Source organism: Neovison vison, chromosome 12, assembly GCF_020171115.1.
Source record: "Neovison vison isolate M4711 chromosome 12, ASM_NN_V1, whole genome shotgun sequence".
In the NCBI taxonomy this organism is placed as follows: Eukaryota; Metazoa; Chordata; class Mammalia; order Carnivora; family Mustelidae; genus Neogale; species Neogale vison.
In genome coordinates this window covers 131454304-131482098 of record NC_058102.1, presented here as the reverse complement: position 1 = coordinate 131482098, position 27795 = coordinate 131454304, and the positions used below count along the sequence as shown (strand labels likewise).

Below are 27795 nucleotides of genomic sequence, written 5' to 3'. Positions count from 1 at the left end.
ATCGGGCTCCCTGCTCAGCAGGGAGACTTCTCCCTGCCAACCCCCGCCTGTCTGCCTAATTGTGATCTCTCTCTCTCTCTCTCTCTCTCTGTCAAATAAATAAATAAATAAAATCTTACAATGGAAAGTTCTTACATTTTTACAGCAAATGAAGAATTGGATTTATTAAAGTACAACTTATAAATATGAGGTAATATAATTCTTTGTATTTTAGAAGTACAGCTAGCTTTTCCTCATCTCTCTTTAACGTAGTAATACATGTATATATTCTAAAGAGTGCAACAGGACTGAAGTGTGTGAGCACAGGGTGCTAGGCTCCCGCCCAGGCCTCTCCATTCACCCTTGCTCCCTAGAGCAGGTAGGTGTCTGTCCCAGCCCTTTTTGTACACATATGCTTAAAGCGGAGATTATTCCAACCCAGTGTAATACAGAAACTTCCTCCAAGATATAGCAAGTCAAAAGAGATTATATGCATACCTCTAGGAAGTCCAGAGTCACAACAAAAATTGCCTTTGAAATTTAGTTTAATACTTAATCCATGAACATTGTGAATTTCACTGTGTGGTATTTAATTCTAATAAATAAATACGTGTAGAAATGTTTTAAATTACTTTGCAAGGCCTAAAATTGTCCTGAAAGATTTTTCCCATGGCATTTCCTAGGCACTCTTTGACATACGTATTGCCCACCACTGTTGAGAATGTTTTCTCTCCTGCTATTAATGCTCTCGGTACTATATATGCCACGTAATTTCTAAACAATACAGATTTTCCCATTCATAACCATGCATCTGAATCCATAACAGATTGGTGTCTCAGGCAGACCCCAGAGGACCCAACTTACTTCATGTATTATTTGAAAAAGTTGATTAATTTGTGGTAATTTACATCATAATGAAAGTTTTAAAGAATATAATCTTTTTTTAAAGATTTTATTTATTCATTTGTCACAGAGAGATATCACAAGTAGGCAGAGAAGCAGGAGAGGGTGTGCGGGCGTGGGAAGCAGGCTCCCTGCTGAGCAGAGAGCCCCATGTGGGGCTTGATCCCAGGACCCTGGGATCATGACCTGAGCCGAAGGCAGAGGCTTAACCCACTGAGCCACCCAGGTGCCCCAAGAATATTATAATCTTTAGTAAAGTTAAATTTTTATCCTTATTCAGTTGATTTAAAATTAGTTCTCTTCTTTTGAAAAAAAGAATAATTTCATGCTCACTAACAGGATATTTAGTTGTCATGTACTTGATTCATAGAGAAATTAGTAAACTTGATTCATAGACAATTTTTTAAAAAATGTTTTCTGATGCTAAATTATAAAGGCTTTGTAAAAACATAAAAATGTAAAATAAGCTCAAGATAGTCAGAATTTGTAGATTTTAGCTGTAAATGTTAGAGTTTATATCATTATTAGTTATCTTGATGAAAATGCTACCCATTAAAATGATAGAGCATTCTTAGAATTTGGACAAAATTAAAATAGTTTGATCATTTAAATCAAGAAATCAAAGTCTGTGTCATCATTATAGTATATTCTTTATAAAAGCTGTTATTTATGATTTTCTAAGACTTAAGGCATTTGATTTTAGGGAATAGAGTTCCAGCATTCTATTAAATTACACTCTCCTGGCCTAGAATGTTGGAATTTAAACCATTGATGTTTGTATAAGAGTAAAAATTTCGAACAGAACTATTACTCACCAGTTTGGAAAACAAATATAGTTTACACTTCTGGATTAGAAATTCTGGCATCAGACTCTCTGGGTCCACATTCCGTCCCTGTGGATCGGTAACTTTACACGAGTTACTTAACCTGTCTGTTTTGGCTTCTTCGTCGTAAAATAGTACTTACTTCATAGGGTTTCATAAGAATTAAATGAAAAATATATTTAAAGTATTTAGAATGGCGCCGATACCTACCAAGCTCTGTGCATATGTTAGCTGTTGTTATTAATGTGTCCGGGCATATAGCATTTCTGTTCCTGACAGATAGTGACAGGCTTTGGAGAAGCTTGAAATTCATAACATCTAAAACATCTATATTTCTACAGGGGCACCAGGGTGTCTGCTCAAGGGGGCAAGTGGGGATTTCTCCTCTGGTGAGGGCCGACATTTGCTTGGGAAGAGGGCGGCTATTCCTGATTAGCACAAAAGTGCCAAACATTCAACCTGTGGCTATCTCAGTCCATTCGGGCCTCTGAATACCACAGACCGGGCAGCTTAAACAAGAGCCATTTATTTCCCCCAGTTCCAGACGCTGAAGGTCCAACATCCAGAGGCCAGTAGACTTGGTGTCTGATGAGATCCCGATTCTTGGTTCATAGAAGTTGTGTCCTCATATGGAGGAAGGGTCAAGGGATCTCTCTCTCAGGCTACTTTTTGAAGGGCGCCCTAATACCATTCATGAGAGTGCCACTGTCCTGACCTTATCAGTCCCCAAAACCCCACCTTCAGATTCCATCACATTAGGGATTCGGTTTCAAGATGAGTTTTGGGGGGAACACAAACATTTTATCTATAGCAGCAGTCTTGATAATGTGTAACTTTTTCTGGAAGCCATAAACTGTCCTTGCTCATTTTTCCATAAAAATTGAAGATACACTCGTGTGTTTTGTGCACAGGAAGGTTTTAGGACTTGATACTCTGAAAGGTAAGCCTCAGCCAGGTCACCTTGCTTAGCTTCCTGAAATGAAGACATTTAAAATTAGGAGAGAAATTCTTTTAAGGTGGTACATGATTACCATTCTGCTTTCATAGGTTCAGGTTCTAAATACCTATAACTTTGGTATCTTGATTATCTGTTAATGAAGTTATTAATTGTTGGTAGAAGCAGCAACTTATTTAATTTCTTAGATCACATTCTCAATTATTTGGAATTACTAGACTAATAACTGTATAAGATTTTTAACTGTATATATTGGTACTGTAGTGTCTAAGTGTTAAAATCTATCTTTTTAAAAAAATAATGTGTATTGATTATTAATCATTAGGTCATTTAGCATTCTGTGGTTTTTTTCTTTTTCTTTTTCTCTTTTTTTTTTTCTTCCTTTTCTTCTTCTTCTTCTTCTTCTTCTCCTCCTCCTCCTCCTCCTCCTCCTCCTCCTTTTTTTTTTTTTTTAAGTAAGCTCTAAGCCAAGTGGGGGGCTTAAACTCATGACCCTGAAATCAAGAGTCACATGCTCCACTGACTGAACTGGCCAGGCATCCCACCAATATTTATTTTCATTTTATTTTCTAGATGAACCAACGAGCCCCAGCATTGATCATGACCTTGCACACATCCCCGCTTCTGCTGTCATCTCAGCCTCCACCCCGCAGGCCCCCCAGGCACCCTCCATAGCAATGGTCCCTCCCAGCCTCACCACGTCGGCTCCTTTAATTCGCCGCCAGCTCTCCCATGACCAGGGTACGTTTCAGTGAGTGGCTGTGCAAACCATCTCTCCTTCTCACTTTTCCACACTATGACAAACTATGGTCTCCTCATTACGAAAAGGATCTGGAAACCACCTGCCCATGTCTAAATGTTGGCTTTTGATTACAGAATCTGTCGGACCTCCCAGCCTGGAGGCCCAGCCCAGCTCAAAGACCGAAAGATCAAAATCCTATGATGAGGGCCTGGATGATTACAGAGAAGATGCAAAATTGTAAGTCTTAAGCATATCATTTTAAATATTTATTTGTGGGTGTTCAGCATGACTTTGACATATAAGTACTGAATTTTAATGATTTCTTTTACACTTTTAACTTTATAACATTAGAAATGCAAATTAAAAATAAAATAGTTATTCCATTAGATGTTCAGTTGAATTTTTAAAATTAGCATTCGAAAATCAGTAATACACAAACATAATGCCAAAATTATTTGTATTAAACAATCATGGCTACTGTAGGCCTCTGGCTACCCAGGTGTCTTCTCGGACACCAGTACGTTACTGTTTTCTGAGCTCTTCTCTGCATAAAATCACAGAGACATTTACACAGGCTTATATGTGTGTGTACATATTCTAATTATTTTTATAAACAAATGATAGATGCCATGCACACTGATCACGGCGATTATCCAGTGTGTCTATTCCTGGCTCAGCTTTCTCGTGCTTATTTTATTCTCCATCGAATAGTTTTACCAAAATATATTTAACAGTCATTCTATATTCTATCAATAGGCATTTAGACTGATTGAATCTTATGCTACTGCAAACAATACTTCAGTGACTATATTTGTTCATTTAGTATATAAGTGAGTATGGTTGGAAGATAGAGTGTTACATCGAGGGGTTGTGTATTTTTTATATTAATAAACATTGTCAGCTGCTCTCCATAAAGCTTATACCAAATCACATTCCCACCACAGTTTCCAGAAGTCTCTGCCCCCCATCAGCCCAGCGTGCTATTTAACATTTGATTTTTTGTAAATCCAGTGGTATCACATAATGGGGTTTTTTTCTTTTTGGAAAATTTCTTATTAATTGAATATCATTTCATATGTATTTAAGAGATATTTGTATTTTCCTTGTGAACTGCTTGTTCATATCTTTCACCCATCTCTGTACTGTCTTCCTTATTGACATCTGGGGGCTATTTTATTAAAGGAAACTAGCTCTTTTCTGAGATGAGTGTTGAAAGTCTTTTCCCAATTAAGTATTTTTCATTGGATTTTCTTTTTTTTTTTTTTTAAAGACTTTATTTATTTATTTGAGAGAGTGAGTACAGAGGCATGAGTAGGGAGAGAGCAAAGGGAAAGGGAGAAGCTGACTCCCTACTGAGCAGGGAGACTGTCACGGGACTCCATCCCAGGACCCTGAGATCATGACCTGAGCAGAAGGCAGCCGCTGAATGGACTGACCCACCCAGGCACCTTTCATTGGAGTTTCTTAAGTTTCTTTTTAAACTGTACAAAAATGTTAAACTTTTTCCTTGCAGTCAAATTTAGGATTTTTTTTTTAATGGGCTTCAGATTTTGAGTCATATTGAAAAAGCCTTTCCTCCCAAATTACAACAAACTTCTTCTATGTTTCCTCTTAGATTTATGCTTTTCTTTATCTTTGTGTGTGTGTGTGTGTATTTACAACTTTGATTCATCTGGAGTTTATTTTATTCCAATTAGTGAGATAAAGGGCCGACTTTGTGTTTTCTAATGTGTCTCAGTTATCCCCAAGCATCTATTGAATGTTACATTTTTCCCACTGATACTTCATCTTTACTATATACTAAATTATTAAACATACTTAGTTTTATTTTTAGCCTTCATTCTGATCAGATGATTTATCTGTGTACTCACGTACACCAGATTCTTTTCATTGTAGTGGTTTTATACTGTCTTTACTATTGATGGGACCATTCTCTCATTACTTCATGTTTTTTTCTAAATTCTGGCTATTTCTGTTTATTTTACTACTTGAATTTTAAAGTCAATTTTCTAGTTCTTAAATTCTTATGGATATTTTTAGCAACACAGTGTTTTAATTTATACAGTTAAGGAACATTGACATTTTATGATTCTGAACCTTTCAAAGAACAATTTGTCTTTTTTATCCGTGTTTTTGTATCGATTTTCTGAAGTTCCATTTGATGATGATTTATACTCCAATAATAGCAGTGCTTCCCGGACCGGCTACACTCGGGAGGTTTGTGTGGGGGCGTGGCCACCGCAGTGGTCCAGACTAGCCGGAATTGTTCCGATGATGCAGAGTTGAGTTTGTGAGCTCTTTTAGCCTTTACTTCTTCCTCACTAAAAAGATGGCTACAGCAGCCGCACACCGCTTCCTGCAAAGATGACAGGACTGTGTGTTTCCTCCTTCGTTCTCATACCACGATATCCGCGGCAGTGAGTGAGGCTCCTGCTGTTTCCCACAGTCCCAAACAAGGGAAGCTTTTGATCTTCAGAGAGCAGTGCAGTGCAGTTTGATCTGAGATATGCCACGAGTGGTGTCCTGCCTCCCTGCATCGAGCCTTTCCTTCACTGCATTTAACCCATCTTGGTGTACAGGGATCCATTGCCGCCCAGACTTACAGGTGTCTCCTGATCGTGCTGGGGACACAGTTTGCTTATCTGTTTCTGGCTGTCTGGTTTGGGGTGCTTTAAAAGGGGATGGCAGTCATATTTTGAAATCCTAAATTCCTTAAAATGAATTTTGAATTAAAAAAATAAGTCTTGGGACGCCTGGGTGGCTCAGTTGGTTAGGCGACTGCCTTCGGCTGAGGTCATGATCGTGGAGTCTCGGTAACGAGTCCACATCAGGCTCCCTGCTCGGCAGGGAGTCTGCTTCTCCCTCTGACCCTCCCCCTTCTCATGCTCTCTCTTTCTTTCACTCTCATTTTCTCTTTCGCAAATAAATAAATAAAATCTTAAAAAAAAAAAATAAGTCTTTGTCCCCTAAAGTTAAATCGTTTTGAATAGTTAACGCAAACCTGTCTTCAGAAGCCCTAAGCCTTTTCAGTGGGCAGCAGCGGGTCTCCTACCGAAGCATCCCGATTGCGGTGGGCAGGAGGAGTGGTGGGCCCAGACTGGTCCTAACGACGCTCTCCCTGCCTCATTATCCCTCATTATTAACATTGCGGAGCCCTTAACAGAGTGTTGCAACTGGGGCGCCTGAGTGATTCAGTGACTTAAGCCTCTGCCGTCAGCTCGGGTCATGATCTCAGGGTCCTGGGATCGAGCCCCGCATTGCTTCCCCCTCTCTCTCTCTGCCTGCCTCTCTGCCTACTTGTGATCTCTGTCTGTCAAATAAATAAATAAAATCTTTGAAAAAAAAACAGCATTGCCACTATGGTTAACTAATCATTTATCCTAAAGCTCAGTGTTTAGCCCAAGTAGTTTTTTCTTTCATCTAAAAGAAGAGATAAAATCTCCCACTTCCTGCAGAGACAGTTTCAATTTACCAGTTCCACTAAGGAAGCTTCGGCTGTGGAATCAGGAGTTTAAGTACCGATACAGTTAGCTCGTTTCTTCATTTGCATGGCACAGTGAATATTTAACATGGTAATGGTGAAATGTCAGCTTATCACTGACAGGTTACTAGTAATGTTCAAATTGTTTTTACTTCTTTAAGGTGTGTCATGTACTTACTGCACATACTTACATGCTTCTTTCCAACAGGTCCTTCAAGCACGTCTCTAGCCTGAAAGGAATCAAGGTTGGTATTCAGTATTTGTTTAAGTCTCAGTAAATGATAACTACTTCTATTTACCTTAGATTATTACTTTGGCTCATCATAGGGAATTATTTCTATTGCCCTATATTCTGTCAGTTTCAGGTACATTTGGAAAATATTACCTGTTAAGTGTCCTTTCCTAATTTCTAAACATACTCATCAAGTATATAATACTTTGCACACATTGTGCTAATTTTTCTCACTTCATTGGTCAACGGCCAAAAATCTGACTACCCAGCAATCCTGTATATGTCGTACGCGTGCGTTTCTCTCCTCAGAATTCCTCTGTCAGGCTTCGCCTCCACCTTTCTCCGTGCTGTCCGCCCCTGCCCTGCCCGTCTTCTCCTCCCTCGTACTTCATTGAAAATTTCTTTGTTTTATGTTCTCCAAAAGTGTCAGCCACCTTCATTTGTGCCCGCAGTTTCTGCCCTTTATACTCTTAGCCTACGTATCTGTACTTGGAACGTGATCCTGTGAAAAACCTACATCACATTTCCTCTTTGATTCTAGAGCTTTTCACTTTCTCAAGATCCCTCTCCCCTTTGCAGAATCGCTCTTGCCAGGGGCTCATTCACCATCACAGAAGCACATTCCACTGTGGACTATGTATTGTTTAAAAACCTCCCTTAAATCTACATCCCCCTCGATTTCCTAGGCCTGTTTTCTCACAGCAAAACTGAAATTTTTGAAAAAAATTGTCTGTCGTGTCCACTTCCTCACATCACGTCTTGATCAGGCCGCACACACCAGGACGACAGTGCTCACGCCACAGCGACCAGAGTCGTTCAGGCTCCCAAACTAACAGTTATCTTCGATTTTTAACTTCTTTGACCTCTCAGTAGTCTCCGCACAATTTCCCACTCCCTTCCTAAAACATTTTCTTCTGCTGGTTTCCATTTCTGCCTCTGCCTAATATTTAAAGTGGTGGCATGTCTTCAACCGGTTCCGACCCTCTTTCCTCTCTGTCCGCCCTCATTGCCGACATGATCTTGACCAGGGTCTCCCAGAGTTTACACTGCCAGCCTTGGCCTCTGCCCTAAGCAGCAGCTCGGGTGGGCTGACGTCTTTAGGGGGGTGTTTAATAAGTGACCACGGTTTAATGGACAAAGAGATCCGGGTTACCCCCAGACACGATTATCTACCAGCTCTCCCCATCTCACGAAGTTCACTTTCCCCAGGTGTTCAAGCCCCAGATCTGGGCATTAGCCTTGTGGCTTCTTTCCCCGCCCCCTCTCATATCAAGTATTATCCACTCGACCTTCGGGACACACTGTGAAGCTCTGCATTCCTCCCTGCCTTCACTTAAGTTAACTTTGGTCCAGGCCACCATCGGGCCTTACCTGGATCCCTGCAGTAACACTTTCTTGGAGAAGAACCCATTCTCCAGGTGGCAAGCGGGTGACCTTTGAACTGAGACCAGATAATATTACTCCTCCGATTCCTCACCTGATCACTTCCCATCGCTCTTCCTACCGTGTCCTAAAAGACCCTAAACAATCTATTCATGAGCTGTTTCTCTCACACTGAACAGCGAATATTTAAAATGAGAAAGGGCAAGCGGCACCGGGGTGGCTCAGTTGGTTAAGCATCTGACTCGGCTCAGGTCATGATCTCAGGGTCCTGTTATCGAGTCCCATGTCATGCTCCCTGCTCAGCCGGAAGTCTGCTTCTCCCTCTCCCCCTGCCCCCAACCCTGCTCATGCTCTCTCCAGCTCAAATAAAATCTTTAGAAAAAAATGAATAAAATAAAATAATAATGGTAAACATACTTAATCACTAACTATACATCCTCTCTGAAGTTTTCTTTTTCCTGACCTTTCATGGATGGCGCCTTTTAAAATCTTTCCTCCACATTTCATCTTTTAAAAATTCTTTCTTCGGGGGCGCCTGGGTGGCTCAGTGGGTTAAGCCGCTGCCTTCGGCTCAGGTCATGATCTCAGGGGTCCTGGGATCGAGCCCCACATCAGGCTCTCTGCTCAGCGGGGAGCCTGCCCCCCCCCACCTGCCTCTCTGCCTACTTGTGATCTCTGTCTGTCAAATAAATAAATAAAAGCTTTAAAAATAAAATAAAATAAAGTAAAATAATTCTTTCTTCAGGAGGCCTTGCCATAACAGCCCCAGCTTCTAGCCACGACTCAGTCGTTCGTTACTGTGTCTCCCTGTTCCTCTCCCAAATGATACTAATCTTAGTCTGATCATTTTCTTGTTTTTTTCATTCTGATTTGTCTTTTCTCACTAAAATATGAGCTCTTGAAAGCAGGAAAATTATACTGTTTCTGTTATTTTTTAATGATTAAAAATTCCTGCACTTTTAAAAAATGATGGTAGTCAATTCAGTTTTTTTTTAAATGAGACCAGAAATTTTTCTAATGTAATTGGTAACAGTAGTATTTTTTTTCAAAAATAACCCTTCATTTGGAACATTAAAGATTTTCTTTTTAGCAAATTAATTTCAATGTGCAAACGTTGATAAAAAGAGAAAGCTGGTGTTTTACTGTATTTTCTTGGCCTTTTCTGTAGATGGTAGACAGCCAGAAGTCATCAGAAGACTCTGGATCCAGGAAAGATTCTTCCTCAGAGGTTTTCAGCGATGCTGCCAAGGAAGGGTGGCTCCACTTCCGACCACTTGTCACCGACAAGGGCAAGGTAGTACGTTTTCTCAGCAGCTGTGGGTATATGAAATGCAGTCCCTGTAAAATAGCACATGAAGTCTGGATAGACAAATGGCAAATTACCCAGAAGAAAGAAGAAAATATCACTTCTAGATAGCTTTTTCTGCATAAAGGAAGTAAACATTTTTTAATTCTAATCGATGATTTAATTTTATATTTTTCATCCTGTGTATCAACTGCAAATAGAATATACAGCCCTATATTTTGCCAACAAAAAAGAGAAATCAGAGTATTTAAGAAGGAGCTCAGCTTTTCTTATTAAATAGTTTATTAGCCATAGATTTTCCCAGAGTCTTCCTTTAGGGAGTGGCAGTTCTCCATATTAATAATTTAAAATTTTTAATTTAGCTTGTCCCAGTTTTTCCTTTTAAATTGCCTTTATAATTTGTTCCTTTCACTTTATTTTATAAATATTGGATTATAAAAATGAGTGTCACAGTATTTATATGCTTCATTAAGTAGATTTCAATATAATAAAAACTTTGCCATAAAATTGCTTACAATATTTAGGCAGATAAGTTATAAAAAAATTTTGATACTGTCAAAAGAGTCTAATTTTGAAGAAAACCCAACTTGCATATGGATTTTGTTGCCGGACCATATAAAGTTGATCAGTTTTGTTAGTTTCATTCATTACTCATGCCTGTTGTTTTGGAATCTCCTTATGTAGTGTTTGTCAATTGCATGATCTGGGGCTTCTCTTAAGCCTTACTCTCACTCAAAAAAATTTTTTTTGATGGATTTTTTTCTTATTTTCTATTCTCTTAGCATTTTTATATATTTTATATATTTTGCTACTCTTCTTTTACCTTACTTACTTTATTCATTTTCTCTTATTTACTTTGTTCATGAACAATACAACAGGTTTTTTTTCCCCAACCAGATTAAAGTTGATTTTGGTCAGGAATACCTTGCCCCGCTTGGTTTCTGCTCTAGGGTTTGTCATTCGTCTCCTAAGAAGCAGATGCGATCTCGGGGCGCCTGGGTGGCTCAGTGGGTTAAAGCCTCTGCTTTCAGCTCCAGTCATGATCCCAGGGTCCTGGGATCGAACCCTGCATCGGGCTCTCTGCTCAGCAGGGAGCCTGCTTCCTCCTCTCTCTCTGCCTGCCTCTCTGCCTACTTGGGATCCCTCTCTGTCAAATAAAAAAATAAAATCTTAAAAAAAAAAGCAGATGCGATCGCGAAGCAGACACCCGCTGTAACCGCTGGGTGTACACGTGTGTGTGAACAGTGTTGCTTGATGTGTTTGTCCTGCCCTGAGACTCAGCCAAGCATGAAGTGTCCCCGCACTGTTCCATGTTTTCCAGCGAGTTGGTGGAAGTATTCGGCCGTGGAAACAGATGTATGTTGTGCTTCGGGGACATTCGCTTTACTTGTACAAAGACAAAAGAGAGCAGACGACGCCATCCGAAGAAGAGCAGCCCATCAGCGTCAACGCCTGCTTAATAGACATCTCTTACAGCGAGACCAAGAGGAAGAACGTGTTTCGGCTTACCACGCCAGACTGCGAGTGCCTGTTTCAGGCCGAGGACAGAGACGACATGCTCGCGTGGATCAAGACCATTCAGGAGAGCAGCACACTCAACGAGGAGGTGTGTGTCCAAGTGACAGGAATCAAACCAGGTTCTTTCATCACTTTTTTCTTAGGAAGACTGAAAGAAATGGATACATTTTAAAAAATTAAAACACACTCTTTTCCCTTGAAAAATTGATCAAAAGGAAAGCTCAGGTGTACCTACTTTATATTACTTTCACTTATGTTGGGATCAGCATTACTGAACTACAAAAATAGATAATTCATATATTTTGCTTACTTTTTCAGAAGCAGGATCAGGACTAGTCCTGGTCATTACCTTTATGACTAAATCATTCCAGATCTGGTTCCTTATCTCAAAGACAGGATTATTTTGGGGCTTACAGTGTAGTGAAGATACTTACCAGAACAAATTACTGTGTAAATGCAAAGAGATACAGATACGAGGATTTTCATTCATGAGATACGCACTGGAGAATATAATAGAGCCTGCTGCAGACAGTTCTGGCTTCGAAGGAAACTTGCATTGTCAGAAATCATGCGAAAAGCCAATTTTTCTTTTTATTAAGGAATGTTTGGGGACTTCAAAGTTTCTGGCTCATAGCCATCAGGATATTTTTTTACAACAGGAACTTCATTGGTAATGTAGTATCTCTAGCATATGTAATTATACATTTGACAGAGCAAATTCCACAGTGATTAAGTCTAGCTTTTGCTCAAGAGTATCTTTTAATATCATTAACACAGTTTTTCTTACATGTTGTTCTCACTTTTTGTGCTCACTGTTATGACAAAAAAAAGCATGCAGTGTTCTCTTCCCTTAACTCACGGGACACAGGGACACCCACGTTAATTGTGAGGTTGTGCAAAATATGTTCTCTAATATAGTCATTTCCAGTTATGTCCAATTCAAATTGTGAAAACTTAGGTCATAGGCAAAATGACTGTGCCGTTTTTCTCTGACAGTTTACACCCCTGCCTTGTTTGTGGTTAAAAATAAACACCAGATCCGTGTCAAATCAACCTTTGTTCTCTAACCAGCACTGTAAAGAAAGCATCGGACATGCATGTTTGCAAAGTAAACAGGGAAAATAAGAATGTTTTACATGAATAAGTCTCAGCAACCATATGAATGTGTGCTGTTACTGTCATCACCATTTTGCAAACAAGGACACTGGCAAAGAGAGGTTACATAATTTCCATAAGGTCACACAGCTATTAAGTATCAGGGCCTGGGACTTAAACCCTGGCAATCTCAGTCTAGATCCTGACCATAGGATCTCTCAACTGATAAGAATATTTGATCTGAGATTATTTGACTCCAAAGCTTATATCTGTAAATTTTATTGCTCGTTATAATCAAAATGAAACAAGTAATAAAAAAAAAAAGTTGATGCTACATGTCAATGTATAATTGAAATCAGTAGAAAAAAGTCATCACTTCATGGTGAAATCAGAGTTTACCATACAGCATATTATAAAAGCTAATCTATTAAGGTTGAAATGCCCAGTTTTGAGCTTTTTCTCTTCTGGTAATATCAGTGCCGCTTCTGACACTAAATGACCCTCTGTCTCACCGCTCCTGTAAATTCATCATTAACAAATTTTGACAGTATTTTTCCATCTTTTATCCAACTGTCTTATTTTGAAATGCTGATCAGTCCTTCTGGGATTAGAGAGAGAGGAACAAACAAAAAAAAACCTGGCCTGCTGCTTCCCAGTCGTTTATAAAAAAATGTCACATCAGTAAGTTTGAGCACCTGCTGCTTGCTGGTACTATTCTAGGGATTGTAGGAGTACAGACAATAAACAGAAAGCTCTTTTGGCAGTGGATGGGGGGTACTTGGATCATTTCTTGCATAGTGATTTTGGATGGTGATGTGGAACAGAGATTTTTAAACAACTCCACTGAGAGTCTAGGAGCCGGATGGGCTAAGCAGTGCGTACAACAGAGCCTCAGAAGAGTAGGGATCCCGACTCATGTTTCGAATTGACTTTCTAATCTTACCTCCTGTTTATTCTGTAGGACACTGGAGTGACGAACAGGGATCTAATCAGCCGAAGAATCAAAGAATATAACAGTCTGATGAGGTGAGAATCCCACGACGCCTACAACTTAATTTGGATGTAAAATGCCCTACAGTTGTTAAGAAATGTTCATTTCTTTCAGCAGCAAAGCAGAACAGTTGCCAAAAACACCTCGCCAGAGTCTGAGCATTCGGCAGACTCTGCTTGGTGCTAAATCAGAGCCAAAGACCCAAAGTCCGCACTCTCCCAAGGAAGAGTCAGAAAGGAAACTTCTCAGTAAAGGTACTGATGGTAGTGTTCCTGCATAAATTTAACAAAGACGATGGTTTAAAGTTGGGGTTTTAAAGGTATTTCATGGGGCAGCTGGATGGCTCAGTTGGCTAGGCATCTGACTCAATTGTGGCTCAGTTCACGATCCCAGGGTCCTGAGATGGAATCCCGCATCGGGCCACATGCTGAGCAAGGAGCCTGCTTAAGATGGGTTCTCTCCTTCTCTGTCTGCTCTTCCCTGCCACTTCTGTCTCAGTCTTTCACTCTCTATAAAAAATTTAAACTAATAAATAAAAAGTATTTTATGTTCTTCTGTACCATTTCTGCTGACCTCAGTCCTGTGCGAGCTAGCTCAAAGGTGACCCTGGGCCCCGTCTAGGCTAATGGGGCTTTCCCTTAAGGTGAGTCTTTGTCTTGTAATAAAGATTAAATGAAGGAAGATATACATCTACACAAAAGGCACTACGGATTTAATGCAGGGGATCCAGGCACTGTTACTTTGAGATAAAACCATCATGTTTCTTTTTGCTACAATCTCACTACTGAGATGTCACGCTGATCCTGTTTTCTTGACTATTTTAAAGAAAACCATGGTACAGATTGTAAAAGGATAGAAAAGCATAACTGATTCCGATTTAATTATATGGGAGGTTAAAAGGAATGCTCTATTAGGAAGAGAATATAATACAATATTTTTGATAAATATAGGATCTTTCATTTATAGTACAGGAACCTGATGTATATAAATCTTGATGAAAGACTCTTAAAGTCATGATTTAAACATGCTTGTTTCCATTTTCTTTTTCTTTTTCTTTTCTTTTTTTTTTTTTGCATAAAATCCAAAGATGATACCAGTCCCCCAAAAGACAAAGGCACGTGGAGAAAAGGCATTCCAAGTATTATGAGAAAGACATTTGAAAAAAAGCCCACTGCTACTGGAACCTTTGGTGTCAGATTGGATGACTGCCCACCAGCGCATACCAATCGGGTAGGAGACCGCAGCCTCCCAAACTTCCTACGGTCATTAGCTCAGCTGGAAGCCTTATAGGACCCGAGTACACAGCCCCTCAGATGACACAGAGTATCTGTTAATCTGATGAGTATCTTCCTCTTCATAGAAGACCCAACTTCCCTAAGGCCGTGTTGAGTAATTTCATCTCTAATTTCATCTAATGCTCTTTTTCTAATGTATTGACTCTGAGATAGAGTAATGATTCGTCCTTAGGAATGTATCTGAAATGGTAAGAGTTCATGTTCAAATCCTGTGTGTTTCTGCTTCTAGCACCTTAAAAGAAGGATGAGAACAAGAACCTGATTAAGAAAGTATAACACGTGTAAATGTGCGTGTGTGCACGCACATGTGTCTGTGTGCGCGTGTGTCTGGCGTCTGTGAGGTTTCTGTCATGAGTCGCAATGTTATTCTCTCCCCCCTTCTCCTTTGGACTTTACTCGCCTTTATTCACGAGTGCTGCTCCCACATTCTCTTCACTTCAGACTTGCCTCATTTCCTCTCCAATGTTCATCTCCCGGTCTTGACCTGTTCGTTCCCCTCCCACTGTCCCAGATCTCTTGCTGCTTCTGCTCCATCCCCGGTTCTGCAGTCAATGTCTCTATTCTGCGTTTTCTCTCTATCAAATAGCAGAGATGTATGTATTTTGTCTCAGAGGGAAAGGGCCTCTTAGCTACGGTATATATCTACTAACAAATAGAAACGTTTGTGCTGTATTAAATAAAATATTTATTTCTTGTTTTGCAGTATATTCCATTAATAGTTGACATATGTTGCAAATTAGTTGAAGAAAGAGGTCTTGAGTATACAGGTATTTATAGAGTCCCTGGAAATAACGCAGCCATTTCAAGTATGCAAGAAGAACTCAACAAGGGGATGGCTGACATTGACATACAAGATGATGTAAGTGTATTTATTTCTGTCTGAATACCTGATCTGTGGTTCTTTTCCCCCTTTGATGGTATTGACTACAAAAACGCCATGTTTCTATTTTACCCACCTAGAAATGGCGAGATTTGAATGTGATAAGCAGTTTATTAAAATCCTTCTTCAGAAAACTCCCTGAGCCTCTCTTCACAAATGGTGAGTGAACTCCCACAAAATATACCAGTTGAAACAGTTTAAAATTACATTGTTGGAAAGCCAAAGACTATTGATATTTTGTCAAAGGAAGCAGGAGATTTCATTCAGTTGTTAATTCTCTGTAAAGCATAATTATGGCTATTTTTTGTCTCTCGGATTTTTTTTCTTATGGATAAATTTCAGTGAAAAATGAGAATTTATTCTGTCATTTAGGTTCAGTAAAATATAAGTTATCCTGTTTATCCATATTTGCTTGCCAAGTTAAAAATATATTATTATTCGCTGTCAAAAGTCTTCAGACACAATAAAGTACAATTAGTAGAAAAACGTTTTTTCAGTCAAGCCAAATATTTAACTTATATAAGACACTGTTCTTGATGTTGTGGTTGGAGAGTGAAGACTATAAATACAGGACGGTACTCTCAGAGAACTCATATTTTAGGGTATTTTATTTGATGATAAGACTTGAGGAGTCATTAAAAATGATAGCTGTTTTGGAGACTTACATTTCAAAGGCCATTTGGGGTCACCCCTACATTTAAATTTTTGTATTGGGTTTTGAAGCCAAACCTTGAAAGAAATCTTGATCACAACTCACCTAAGCAATTTGAGATAAACTTGTTTTATTCTTCTTATTGTTGTTGTCAGATAAATATGCCGATTTTATTGAGGCCAATCGTAAAGAAGATCCTCTAGACCGTCTGAAAACATTAAAAAGACTAGTAGGTATTATTTTATATTTTTGGAGGTGCAACTTAAATTCAGCCTCTAAATCCATCATGAAAATAATATGTTTCAGATTCATGACTTGCCCGAACATCATTATGAAACTCTGAAGTTCCTTTCCGCTCATCTGAAAACAGTGGCAGAAAATTCAGAAAAAAATAAGGTGTGTAAAGTATATATTGAAGAAGTGTGCATTCGGGGCTTTAGTTGAAAAGATACGCGTCATTGCTTCACGTCAATTAAAATCATGGTTATAATTCACAAAACCTCTCAAATACACACTCTTGGTCAGGGAGCCCCTCTAAAGATCACTCTTCAAAGCAAAAGATCCCAAAATATCAGTTGTCACCATTTTGAAAAGACATTTCCTTTTCTATTTATCCAGCAAGAAAAATGGAAGTCAAAAATTTTACTTCCTTTTTCATCTGTGCATTTGCTATACTTTTGTGCAATGCGACAATCAAGTTGTACCAAACAGTATACAGGGAAAACTGACAGACATGTTCTTTTTTTTTGTTTTGTTCCGTTTTAAGCAGAGAGGACCTTCTTCTTTGTTGTTTGTTTGTTTAACAGAATCACATCGCCTTTGTCAAACACACCAAAATGTGTTATCCCTTCATATTATCTACTACTCAGTTCATGTTCGGTTTTTCCAGATTGATTTCAAGAAATGTCTTTTCCCCCCTGGTTGTTTAAATCAGTATCTAAAGGTTCACACAGTGTGTTCAGTTGATATGCTATAATCTTAACTTTATATCATTTTTTTTAAGTTTTTTTTTTTTAATTTTTTTTTTTAAGATTTTATTTATTTATTTGACAGAGAGAGATCACAAGCAGGCAAGAGGCAGGCAGAGAGAGAGGAAGGGAAGCAGGCTCCCCGCTGAGCAGAGAGCCCAATGCGGGACTCGACCCCAGGACCCTGAGATCATGACCTGAGCCGAAGGCAGCGGCTTAACCCACTGAGCCACCCAGGCACCCCTATATCATTTTATTCCATTCTTCATGGTTGTTGCCTCTATACCTTTAGAGGTTGCAAAACAATGATTTTCTGAATCTCAGGCATTACTTAAAAATATAGAAACGAAGTCATCTTGGCTTGTGGAGAAGAGAAAAAACAATACCACAAGCTCCGAAACACTGCTGTCACCTTTTCCCTAAAGGTCCTGCCTGCTGAAGGTCAAGCAAAATGCATTCATTCAGGTCAGTTTACCATCTGTCATGTTCCAGAAGACATTTGCTCACAGTTGTAGTAAGGCTGGGGTTTGAGAACAGGATCAAACCCTATTACCTGTGGGACGTTTACAAGCAGCGTTATAATATCCCTTAGATTCTCAATTTCCTCAACAATGATAGGACATAAAAGGAAAAAGGAACAAAAGAGAATGAGAGAAAGAAAGAAAGAGCTAGTATCAATTAATGGTACGGTTTCCAGAAGTTCATCCAGAAAATTCTCAGTATAATTGTAGCTGAAATATTTTCTAATTATTTCCGCATTTCCCAAAGCCCATTACATCATTCATCACTTTTGCTGGATGTCAGCAGTGTAGGGGTCATAGCATCTGATGGTCTCATTAGTTTAGAAAGCACCGAATTAAGCAAAATATAACAGTTATGTAATGTTACATAAACAATGTAATGTAATTTTTATAAACAGAAATTCTTTACTGTAGAATTTATTCTGGCTTTACTGTATTAACTAACACTGTGACTACATGTATGGGACGTCTTTCCAGAAATACAGAATTTGCCTTGGGTAATTAATGACTAAATAAGTGATGAACTACTTATGTTACCAGCTTTAGGTAAGAGCCAGCTAAAACTACATACCCACATAGTAAATACGACTGTATACACATAGATAATAATGTGTGCAGTGATTAGTCTACAAAAACTGAAATGATATCCTAGTAGACAAGAACCCAGTAAAAATTTTGCAGCAGACCTTTGAGATGGACTTGATTTTCTGAGCCATTTTCACCAGTGCAGATTTGGGAATAAGATGACATCCTCCAGCGGGAGAATAAGAAACATGCCTGTGCGCCCAGTTCAAGTCAGCCCTTCCTGCAGTCAGATTTTCTTTCCACTAGGTCAACTTGCTCTGAAAATACTGGCTTTGATCACAATTTCTCCTTATATCTCTGTCTTGAGCAAAGTGTAAGGATGCGTGTGTTATGGTAGATGACATATTTGATGCTGAACAGTTGCTTCGGAACAGGAGATCTGTGCATTTTCTGCTTTCCACCATACCTGAAATGTGCTTGTGTATACCTGTTGGGCATGTGCGCGGCTCTACCAAAACAGGATAGTAGTGTGCTTCCCTAAACCAGTTCAACTTTCTGAGTTCTGCAGTGATTTATTTTATTTATTTATTTATTCATTCATTCATTCATTCATTTACCCCCCTGGTAAGTTTTCAGGGTTGGTTAAAGCTATTTGATATTTTAATCAAATGCTGACTTCAAAATATTACACCAGACACTATAGGATACAACAAAGGAAAACAAAAGATCTATACCTTTGGTAATTGCGTAATTAAGGAATACAAAATACCGTGGAAATGAATGTCCAAACATAGAAGCATGTTATATTGAGGTGTTCAGGTTGGCACAAGGATAAGCAAAGAGCTTTGGAAGTTTTTGTTGAAGTAAAACTTGGTCAAAAAAGAATATTTCTGGACATTGGGTTTTTAAGTGTTAGCACTTTTGATGTACCATGGGGGCAAGTTTGTAAAAGGTAATATGTCTTTGGGGCGCCTAGGTGGCTCAGTGGGTTAACCCGCTGCCTTCGGCTCAGGTCATGATCTCAGGGTCCTGGGGTCGAGTCCCGCATTGGGCTCTCTGCTCAGCAGGGAGCCTGCTTCCTCCTCTCTCTCTGCCTGCCTCTCTGCCTACTTGTGATCTCTCTCTGTCAAATAAATAAATAAAATCTTTTAAAAAAAAAAAAAAAAAGGTAATATGTCTTTGAACATTTTTTTCTAGTTGTTTTTTGGGTTGTTGTTTTTGTTGTTGTTTTGTTTTTCTAGTTTTTGAGGGGAAGAGGGTTGCCCTATTCTTTGTAAGGTTTTTTCCCCTTTGATTTTAATATTTTTGTCAGTTAATGCAGCTCTTGTAATACTAGTTTTGAAGCAGATCAATTGCTTGCAATCAAAGACTTCATGGAAAAAATGAATGCCAGTTAAACACAGTACATTGTCATTAAAGCAGGAAAAAGACGTTAAGTGTAGATTAGCTTATAGAAAGCCTAACTAGGAAGCATTAGTTTTTTTATACACAATCAGTCACCGTTCTTCTTTGAGTTCTTTTTCATCAAAAGAGCCTTTCAGAAATAAAATGCCAAACACACGATGGGAATTTAAGCCTACTTTCTTAAGAAAAATGCTGATATCTTTCAATAACATCCTTTGTTCCAGATGGAACCAAGAAACCTCGCGATAGTTTTTGGTCCAACTCTTGTGAGAACATCCGAAGACAACATGACCCACATGGTCACTCACATGCCAGACCAGTACAAGATCGTAGAGACACTTATCCAGCACGTAAGTTCAGGCTTCATCTCATCCAGAAAATAATTTTCTTGTGAGCAGCTGGTGTTTGGTAGGGCAGAATTTGGTTGTAATTTTTGTTTTCTAAGAAAACTCCTCCCCCCCAGTATTATCCTCCAAAATATAGATATATTATGGGGGTCCTTTAGTTTCTCTTTTCACCTTTTTTTATTTTAAATTTTAGCATGACTGGTTTTTCACAGAAGAAGGTGTGGAAGAACCTCTTGTAAGTATTGTCCGTCAGCCTTCGTACTGACTTTTTTCATTGGGGACACAAGCTCCTGACCCAACAGCGTCAACTTCCTGCTTTGTATGCTATTGTCCGCTTTGCACCCCGGAAGCAGGTCTATAGCTCCTCAGTTTCCGGTCAAGTGAAAATACAAGTATGATGCTTATTTCGTAGTTAATTAATGACGTGTAAACGATGTAAAAAATTAAGCACGTGTGCTTCACTCAGTAAATGTGTCTTTTACTAAATGTTGTTTGAATTTTAAAGAAATGATCTTTGAAGAGATGATGAAGAGATCTTTGTTTATTAACCATAGACAACAGTGCAGGAGGAAAACACAGTAGACTCCCAGCCAGTGCCCAACATAGATCATTTACTCACCAACATTGGAAGGACAGGAGTCTCCCCGGGAGATGTATCAGGTAACTCTTGCCTGGGCAGTACCGATCTGGTTAAGGTTAAGCCAAATCCTCGTAACACGAAAGAACGAAATCAATCATAAGTAACAATTCACTATGATTTTTTTTCCTTTTCTTCTCCTTTTTTTTTTCCCCCTTTCTACTAATAAAAAACTGAATCTTCCTTTTCTGATTGATCTCAATTATCTTCCAGTGCCTCTAATGCCATTGGCAGTGCATGGGATTGTAATGCTTGTCAGAGTGGAAATCTGAGGGAAATGAGCATGCAAACCACTGTTTTGTTCTTTTTTTTTAATTCACAGTTTCCATGTAATAGTCATCACAAGGTAAAACAGATATATGCTGCTGAATATGTGGTTGCTGTGATGGCAGAAAGTGTGATCGAGACTGTACAAGTAGATCTTATTCTTGAGCTAGACGTTCTGTTTAAAAGCAGCAAGTGAAAAAGGTCGAACTGCTAATGGGCGCCATTTTCATAAATACAGCACATTATTTGTCGCTGCAGATGTCACAGTAGAAGTCGAACTGATTTGACATTTCCTTCTGTTCTCTCTTGCCGCCCTAATGTGTGGTTAAGTAGCAGTTTTCCTAGGCTCTTTTGCTGACGATTTTCTCCCGCCGAACTGTTGCACTATATCTAGCATGTTATTTCACACGCTGTTCTCCCTTTGTCTCTAGTTCTTGTTTGAGTCCTAAAGGGTTTTTTCAGCACTTACTGACACAGGCAAATCTATACTGATGTTGCGCAGGCGAAGTGGGAGGAGTCTATCACACGGTAATGTCGCTAGTGGATTCTGTGGTGGCCCTGATGGACAGCTGGAGCTGTAGGAAGAAGCAGGACTGCTGTCCACACTGTAGCTGCCTTGTCTGCAGAAACCCCCGATTCTTGTAAATGCAAACACGGCTGATCTGTGGTGTAAATTTTCTCGTAAAGATTATTGTAAACAGATCAATACTACTTTCTTAAAAGTTTTTCTGCTGTTTCTTGTTATTTCTGAAGCAGACCGAGAGGAGAAATAGCATGGTATGGTCTACCAGTTCTTAAAGTCATAAAGCATTTAGCCATGTGTTCAAAGGGGCGTGGCACGGGGCTCAGCTCATTAACCTTGAAAATCAATTTCCCTCAACTTGAAAGACAAAATTTCCCAATTGGTCTTCTCCCGACTAGTGCTAGCCCCTTCCTACCCTCTTTATACTTGTATAATCTGAGTTTTTGCCAGACAGTGAAAATTATGGTCTCCATTTTTCCATTTCCATAATAGCATTTGTGATAGATAACTACAAAACTGGTAGCAATTTCACCAAACTAGTCAAAAGGATCCCTGACTGCACAGATGTGAAACTGGGGTCTGAAGCCCAAAGATCAGCATTATTGAAAAACCAAAGTGACCTGGAAGCAGGGTTTCCTAATGCATCCAGATGCATGCAAATATATGCTTACAAAATATGAGTTTGACAGTCTGACAAAAATCAACGTAAATGCACCAAGTATGAGTGTCTCGATTTGTAGCTAGGACAGCCAACCATCTTGAAAGTTCTACATTGTGTATCAGTTTCACATACAGGATGTGGCACATAGTACAATTCTTAAAAAGGTCTTCCAGCTTCTTTACTGCTAGATTTAATATTTAGAAATCTTGATAAACACTAGTGTTTCTGTTTTTGTTTAGTACAGGGCTCCTTTGCCATTCCTCTCATTGAGCTGATTCTGCCTACAATTCACAGCATCCTTTCATGGCGGTGGCTTTCTGTGGTGCAGCTTGCATCTTTGTGAGCTCTGACTATCCACTGTGTTCTCTTGTTTTGTTTGAGTTTTGCTTTCTCATTTCGTTCTGTGCCTGTCTTTTCCATAAGTTTTGCATTGTTTGTTGAAAGCAGCAAAGATTGATTGATACTGACCATGTTTTGTTTAACCTCTCACAGATTCAGCTACTAGTGACTCAACAAAATCTAAGGTAAATGGTTTCATACAATTCTGAACTACCTGGTAGTGGGGAAGTTTCCTTCTGGCTGATTGTTAGGACTAGGCTACAAACGCATCCCTCTCTGGGTCAGATGACACAGACCGACAGAGTCTTTGAGAGGGAAAAATGAGTTCGTAGACTGTGGTAGAACAAGGGATTGTGTGTTGGAATGTTGGGTTTCTCTTGGCATAGTTTAGCCTAATACAGAGGAGTAGACTAACGTACACAAAAGCAGAGACAATGGTATAATGAGTCCCCATGCAATCATTATCCATTCTCAACAATTAACATGTGCGTGGCCATCTGGTTCCATGTACATTTCACCCCCACTTCCCTCCCCCTGGACTACCTTGAAGCAAAGCCCAAGCGTCATGTTTCACTTGTAAATACAGTAATACAGTTTTCAGTATCATTACACATTCTTAAGAAAAAATATATTCTTGCCTGCCTTTCAGAAAAATCAGTATTTTTACATAATTTGTATTCTGTTGACACCACCAATTACAAATTTTGAGTAGCTCTGGGAAGTTCTTAGTTTTAGAAGGGTTTTTATTAATCCAGTTTATCCAAACTTTGATCTGCTGAGACAGTAGCAGCTAGAATTGTCAATAGATTTCTTACAACATCGTTCTATTTGGATGTGAGACATATATATCATGTTTAAATATCATAGTGAGTTTGTCTGTGATTAAATTATAATTCTTGCAGGAGATTTTACAAAGTGTTCCAGTCATATCATTCATTATCACTTACCCTGTATTTCTTACTGGCTTTTTGCCCCAACTTTTTATTTTGAAAAGTTTTAAACCTAGAGAAAAGTTACGAGGATAATAGTTAGCACCCAAACCTTTTGCCTTAGATTGTTAATCTGGTCCATCTTGATATATATCATTTGAGGGGGGGAGGTGACTATTTGAGAATTACTTATAGACATGAAAACCCTTTACCCTAAATGCTTCAGCGTGCACATTCTGAAAACGGGGCGTTCTCCTCTGTAATCACAGGGTAATTCTCATACCCAGGTAATTAACATGAGTACACAACATTACTATTTCTAATGGAGTCTTTACACAAATTTCTCCAATTGTCCCAAGTCCCAGTAATGTAAATGTAGATTGTTTTTTATTTTCCTGTATAGGATGAAATTAAGGATCATCCCTTGCACTTTATTTTAATTTTTTTAGGGCTGCTTTTGAGACTGTTTCTCTCCCCCCCCCCAAAGAGAAGATTTCAGATTTAGATTTAGATTTGGATTGAGATTTGAGACCTGTTTGAAATTTCCTCCTTCCCCCTTATTAGATGTGTATTTCTTAACATGTCTTAGTCTCTTTCTCTCTAGCGGAAGCTGTTAAAATGTGGATAACCAACGAAGCAGTGTACTGGATAATCAGGGAGTCCTTTCTTACTTGTAGAAACAAAGTTCTGTTAATGTGCAGTTTCATTCTGGTGAATCCTTTTTAGTACAGCAGCCTAAGTTTTTACTTTTTCAAGACTTCAGGATAGTAGTTTTAGTTTGTCTGGGATGTTTACGACTATAGAGAAGTCCACTCTGCTTCTCTTACTCAGCGTACGCCCTGCCTTCCTGCTCGTCTTACATGGTCTCTGGTTAACAAGCGAGTGTTCCTGACTCCCCCCACCATTCACTTAGCCAGTAGGCATCCCGAGCAAACTGATGAAACAGTCGTCATCAAGGGCCTATCATGCATAGCTATGGAAGCCAGTAGCCTGCACTACAACTTTATCAGGGAGAGTGCCCCCATGGTAAGGATTTAAGATCCTCGGTTGACCTTACGTTGAGTTTTCTGATTTTGTTGTTACCTTGAGAGGCAAGTCTGAAGATCGAGTCTGGCTGAACTGATGGAAAACCAGAGAGTCCCGTAGTGAGTTTGCCCCATGCAGTGTGTGTGTCATATGGCGTCTGTAATCAGGAAGGGGAAGTCAGTCACAGAGTTGCAGTAACCTATGTCCGGACATTATACTCAGCTGTGCCAGGATATTAACTCTTCAGCCTGTGTTCCAGATTAAGGAACCTGAAGAACGTGGAGCCCCCAGGAGCAGGGGAAGTCAGGAGATGCAGGGAAATGAACGAGAATAGGAGCGCTAGACAGCTCAAAACACAAAACACGTCTCTGAAAGGTGGATGTATATGGGGCGTGACCCAGCCGCTAAATACCACCAGTTGCCAAGAAACGGACCTAGTTGAAGAGAAGTAACAGTGTACCTCATGAGCAGGTCCCAAGGAGGTATAAAAAACCACGTTCTGTCCGTGCTTCCGGAGCTTTAATAGAGTTAATGCAGTAAGAAACGTTTGGGGGAACACCTCTTCAGAAGAGGAACTCAGCGGTGTGCCTGTGTTCACAGTCTCCTGTCTCTGATTTCTCGCAGGGTTCCTGGGGGTCAGGAAAAGAGCAGTATAGCAGGGAGCTGCTGGTGTCCTCCATCTTCGCAGCCGCCAGTCGCAAGAGGAAAAAGCCCAAAGAAAAGGCGCAACCCAGCAGCTCAGAAGACGAACTGGACAATGTATTTTTTAAGAAAGAAAACACAGAACAGAGTCACAATGACATTAAAGAAGAATCAAAAAAAGAGAGTGAGACCTTGTGCAGAAAACAAAGGATCGCCATTTCCAAAGAAAACACGGCTAAGAAGGACCCCGGGGCCCCCAAAGACGAAAAGACGCCGCCCCGAAAGCAGAGCGCCGCGTCGGAGGAGCCCTCCCCGCCGCACAGCGCCAAACCCCCGAAGTCGCCGGCGCCGAGCTGCCGCTTCCCGGGGCCGAGAGAGAGCCCCCGGCCGCCCGGCGCCCCCAGGCCCTGCCCCTTGGAAGAGCCGGGCTCGGACTCCGGCTCGCAGGCGTCCGCGGCCGGGCTCTCCGCGGGGAAGTGCGGCAGCCCGGGCGCGAGGCACCGCGGCTTTCTGGCCGCCCCGGGCGCCCTCGCGTCGGACTGCCCGGGCGCGCACCCCGCCGGCCTGGACGGCAGCCGGCTCAGCCCCGACGTGCGCTCCGTGGCCGAGAGCCGGGGCGACGAGGCGGACGACGAGCGCAGCGAGCGCGTGAGCGAGGGCCGCCCGGTGGAGACGGACAGCGAGACGGACTTCCCCGTGTTCCCGGGCGCGCTGGCGTCCGAGCGGCTGCTGCGGGGCCCGCTGCAGGACGCCGGCAAGGCGGGCCGCCGCAACTCGGAGGGCAGCGAGCTCAGCGGCACCGAGGGCAGCCTGACGCCCAGCCTGGACAGCCGGAGGCCGCTCTTCAGCTCCCACAAGCTCATCGAGTGCGACACCCTGTCCAGGAGGAAGTCGGGCCGCTTCAAGTCCGACAGCGGCGGCCTGGGGGACGCCAGGGGCGACCGGGACAGCCCGGTCATCAGCAGGGTGTTCGACGTCATGAAGAAAGGCAAGTCCACGGGGAGCCTGCTGCCGCCCAGCAGGAGCGAGTCGGAGAAGCAGGAGCCCACCTGGAAGACGAAGATCGCGGACCGGTTAAAACTCAGGCCCCGGGCGCCGGCCGACGACATGTTCGGCGTGGGAAGCCAGAAAGCCGGCGCCGAGGCTGCCAAGCGCAAGAGCATCAAGCGGCGGCACACGCTCGGGGGCCACCGCGATGCGGCCGAGCTCAGCGTGCTCAGCTTCTGGAAGGCGCACGAGCAGGCGGCGGACAGGGACGCCGAGCTCTCCGCCGTCCACCGGCTGAAGCCCAAGTGCTCCGCCCAGGACCTGTCCATCTCCGACTGGCTGGCCCGAGAGCGCCTGCGCACCAGCGCCTCCGACCTCAGCGGGGCGGACGCGGGGGACCCGGCGCCCCACGGCGGTGCCCGCGCAGTCGACGGGGCCGCGCCCGACGCGCCCCCGAGTTCGCAGCCCGCCGCGGGCGCATCTCCGGGTCCCCCGGCTCCAGCCCCCAGGCCCCTTCTTTCCATACCGCCACGGTCACCCGACCAGATCAACGGAGAAAGCTTCCAGAACATGAGCCAAAATGCTAGTTCGGCAGCATTATAATGCCCAGCCTCGGAAACTGGCCGAAACCCCAGGCAGTGGAGCACAGTCTCATCCCGGTCTTTGATCTGGGGCATGTCCACTACAGCAACTGAAAAGCTACTGTTACACGTTCCAGTAACTCTGTAAATATTTTCTTGTACCAGAATTGTTATTATGCAGCCTTCATTTGGGCTGGTTTCATCATTCTGCACTGTGGAATAGCTTCACAGTGCATTACTACAGCCAGAAGAACATATATATATGTGTGTGTGTGTGTGTGTGTATACATGCGCATATATATATATATATATATATATGTAACAAATGTTGGACAGTTGTATACAAATGAGCAAGGTATTTGTTGCAACTTACTACACAGTGTATACCCGAGATGACTGAAGCAAACATCGGCATTTGTGTGCAGCAAATTTGTTCTTTTGGTTTCATCACTAACAAAAGTGCCTCATCATAAAAATCCATTTGGTTATTAGGGTGCCATATTGTTAAAATTAGATAACTTACGTTGAATAAATAAATGCATTTTATTGGTAACAAATTTCATGACATTTACCAGTTTTAACACAGGTGGATACAGAACTAGCATTCTCTCCTCATTCCAGGTGGATCTGAGTTTTATATTCAAACTTTTAATACAGTTTTTGAGTTTTGTGTGACTTGAATTTTTAATCTTTCTGTAAAATACGTAACTTAAATGAACATATTATATGTGTATCTTTTCTTCAGATACCAGATTTGATATAAATGTTGTAACATAGATGTGTAGATAGTGACCTGGATGGAACTGGCTTCTTTATCGAGAAGAATATAATTCTGCATGAGGACTTAATGAATCCAAACCTGTGTCATGCCTGTGTGCATACCCAATTAAACACTGGAAATAAAAATTGTTTTGGTGAACTTGGCATGTCTTGAAATTCACTGTAGTGTATTTTCAAATGTTACCCATTTATAACTGCCTTAATTGGTCCTGATTTATATATATATATAACCTACTCCGGGGGCACCTGGGTGGCTCAGTCTGTCAAGCATTGGACTCTTGATCTTGGCTGGGGTCTTGACCTCATGGTGGTGAGTTTGAGCCCGGAGCTGGGCTCCAGGATGGGCATGGAACCTACTTTAAAAAAAAAAAAAAAAATGTACCTACTCTCTTTCTATATTCTACTTCTCCTTTTTTTTTTTT

General features: G+C 41.0%; 1 protein-coding gene across 1 annotated transcript in view; it reads left to right on the top strand.

Annotated features, from left to right (window-relative positions):
• The window catches only part of ARHGAP21 (Rho GTPase activating protein 21), a 135327-nt gene extending 107815 nt beyond the window's left edge, over positions 1-27512 (top strand). The window contains 18 exon segments of the mRNA XM_044228132.1: positions 3235-3402; positions 3538-3640; positions 7093-7129; positions 9668-9793; positions 11127-11411; positions 13380-13444; positions 13527-13663; positions 14497-14639; positions 15408-15563; positions 15665-15743; positions 16392-16465; positions 16543-16632; positions 19879-20004; positions 20195-20236; positions 20556-20661; positions 22582-22613; positions 25008-26612; positions 26614-27512. Coding sequence (XP_044084067.1) covers positions 3235-3402; positions 3538-3640; positions 7093-7129; positions 9668-9793; positions 11127-11411; positions 13380-13444; positions 13527-13663; positions 14497-14639; positions 15408-15563; positions 15665-15743; positions 16392-16465; positions 16543-16632; positions 19879-20004; positions 20195-20236; positions 20556-20661; positions 22582-22613; positions 25008-26612; positions 26614-26679 — 3440 coding nt within the window. The 3' untranslated portion in view covers positions 26680-27512.
• Positions 27513-27795: the final 283 nt, after the last annotated feature.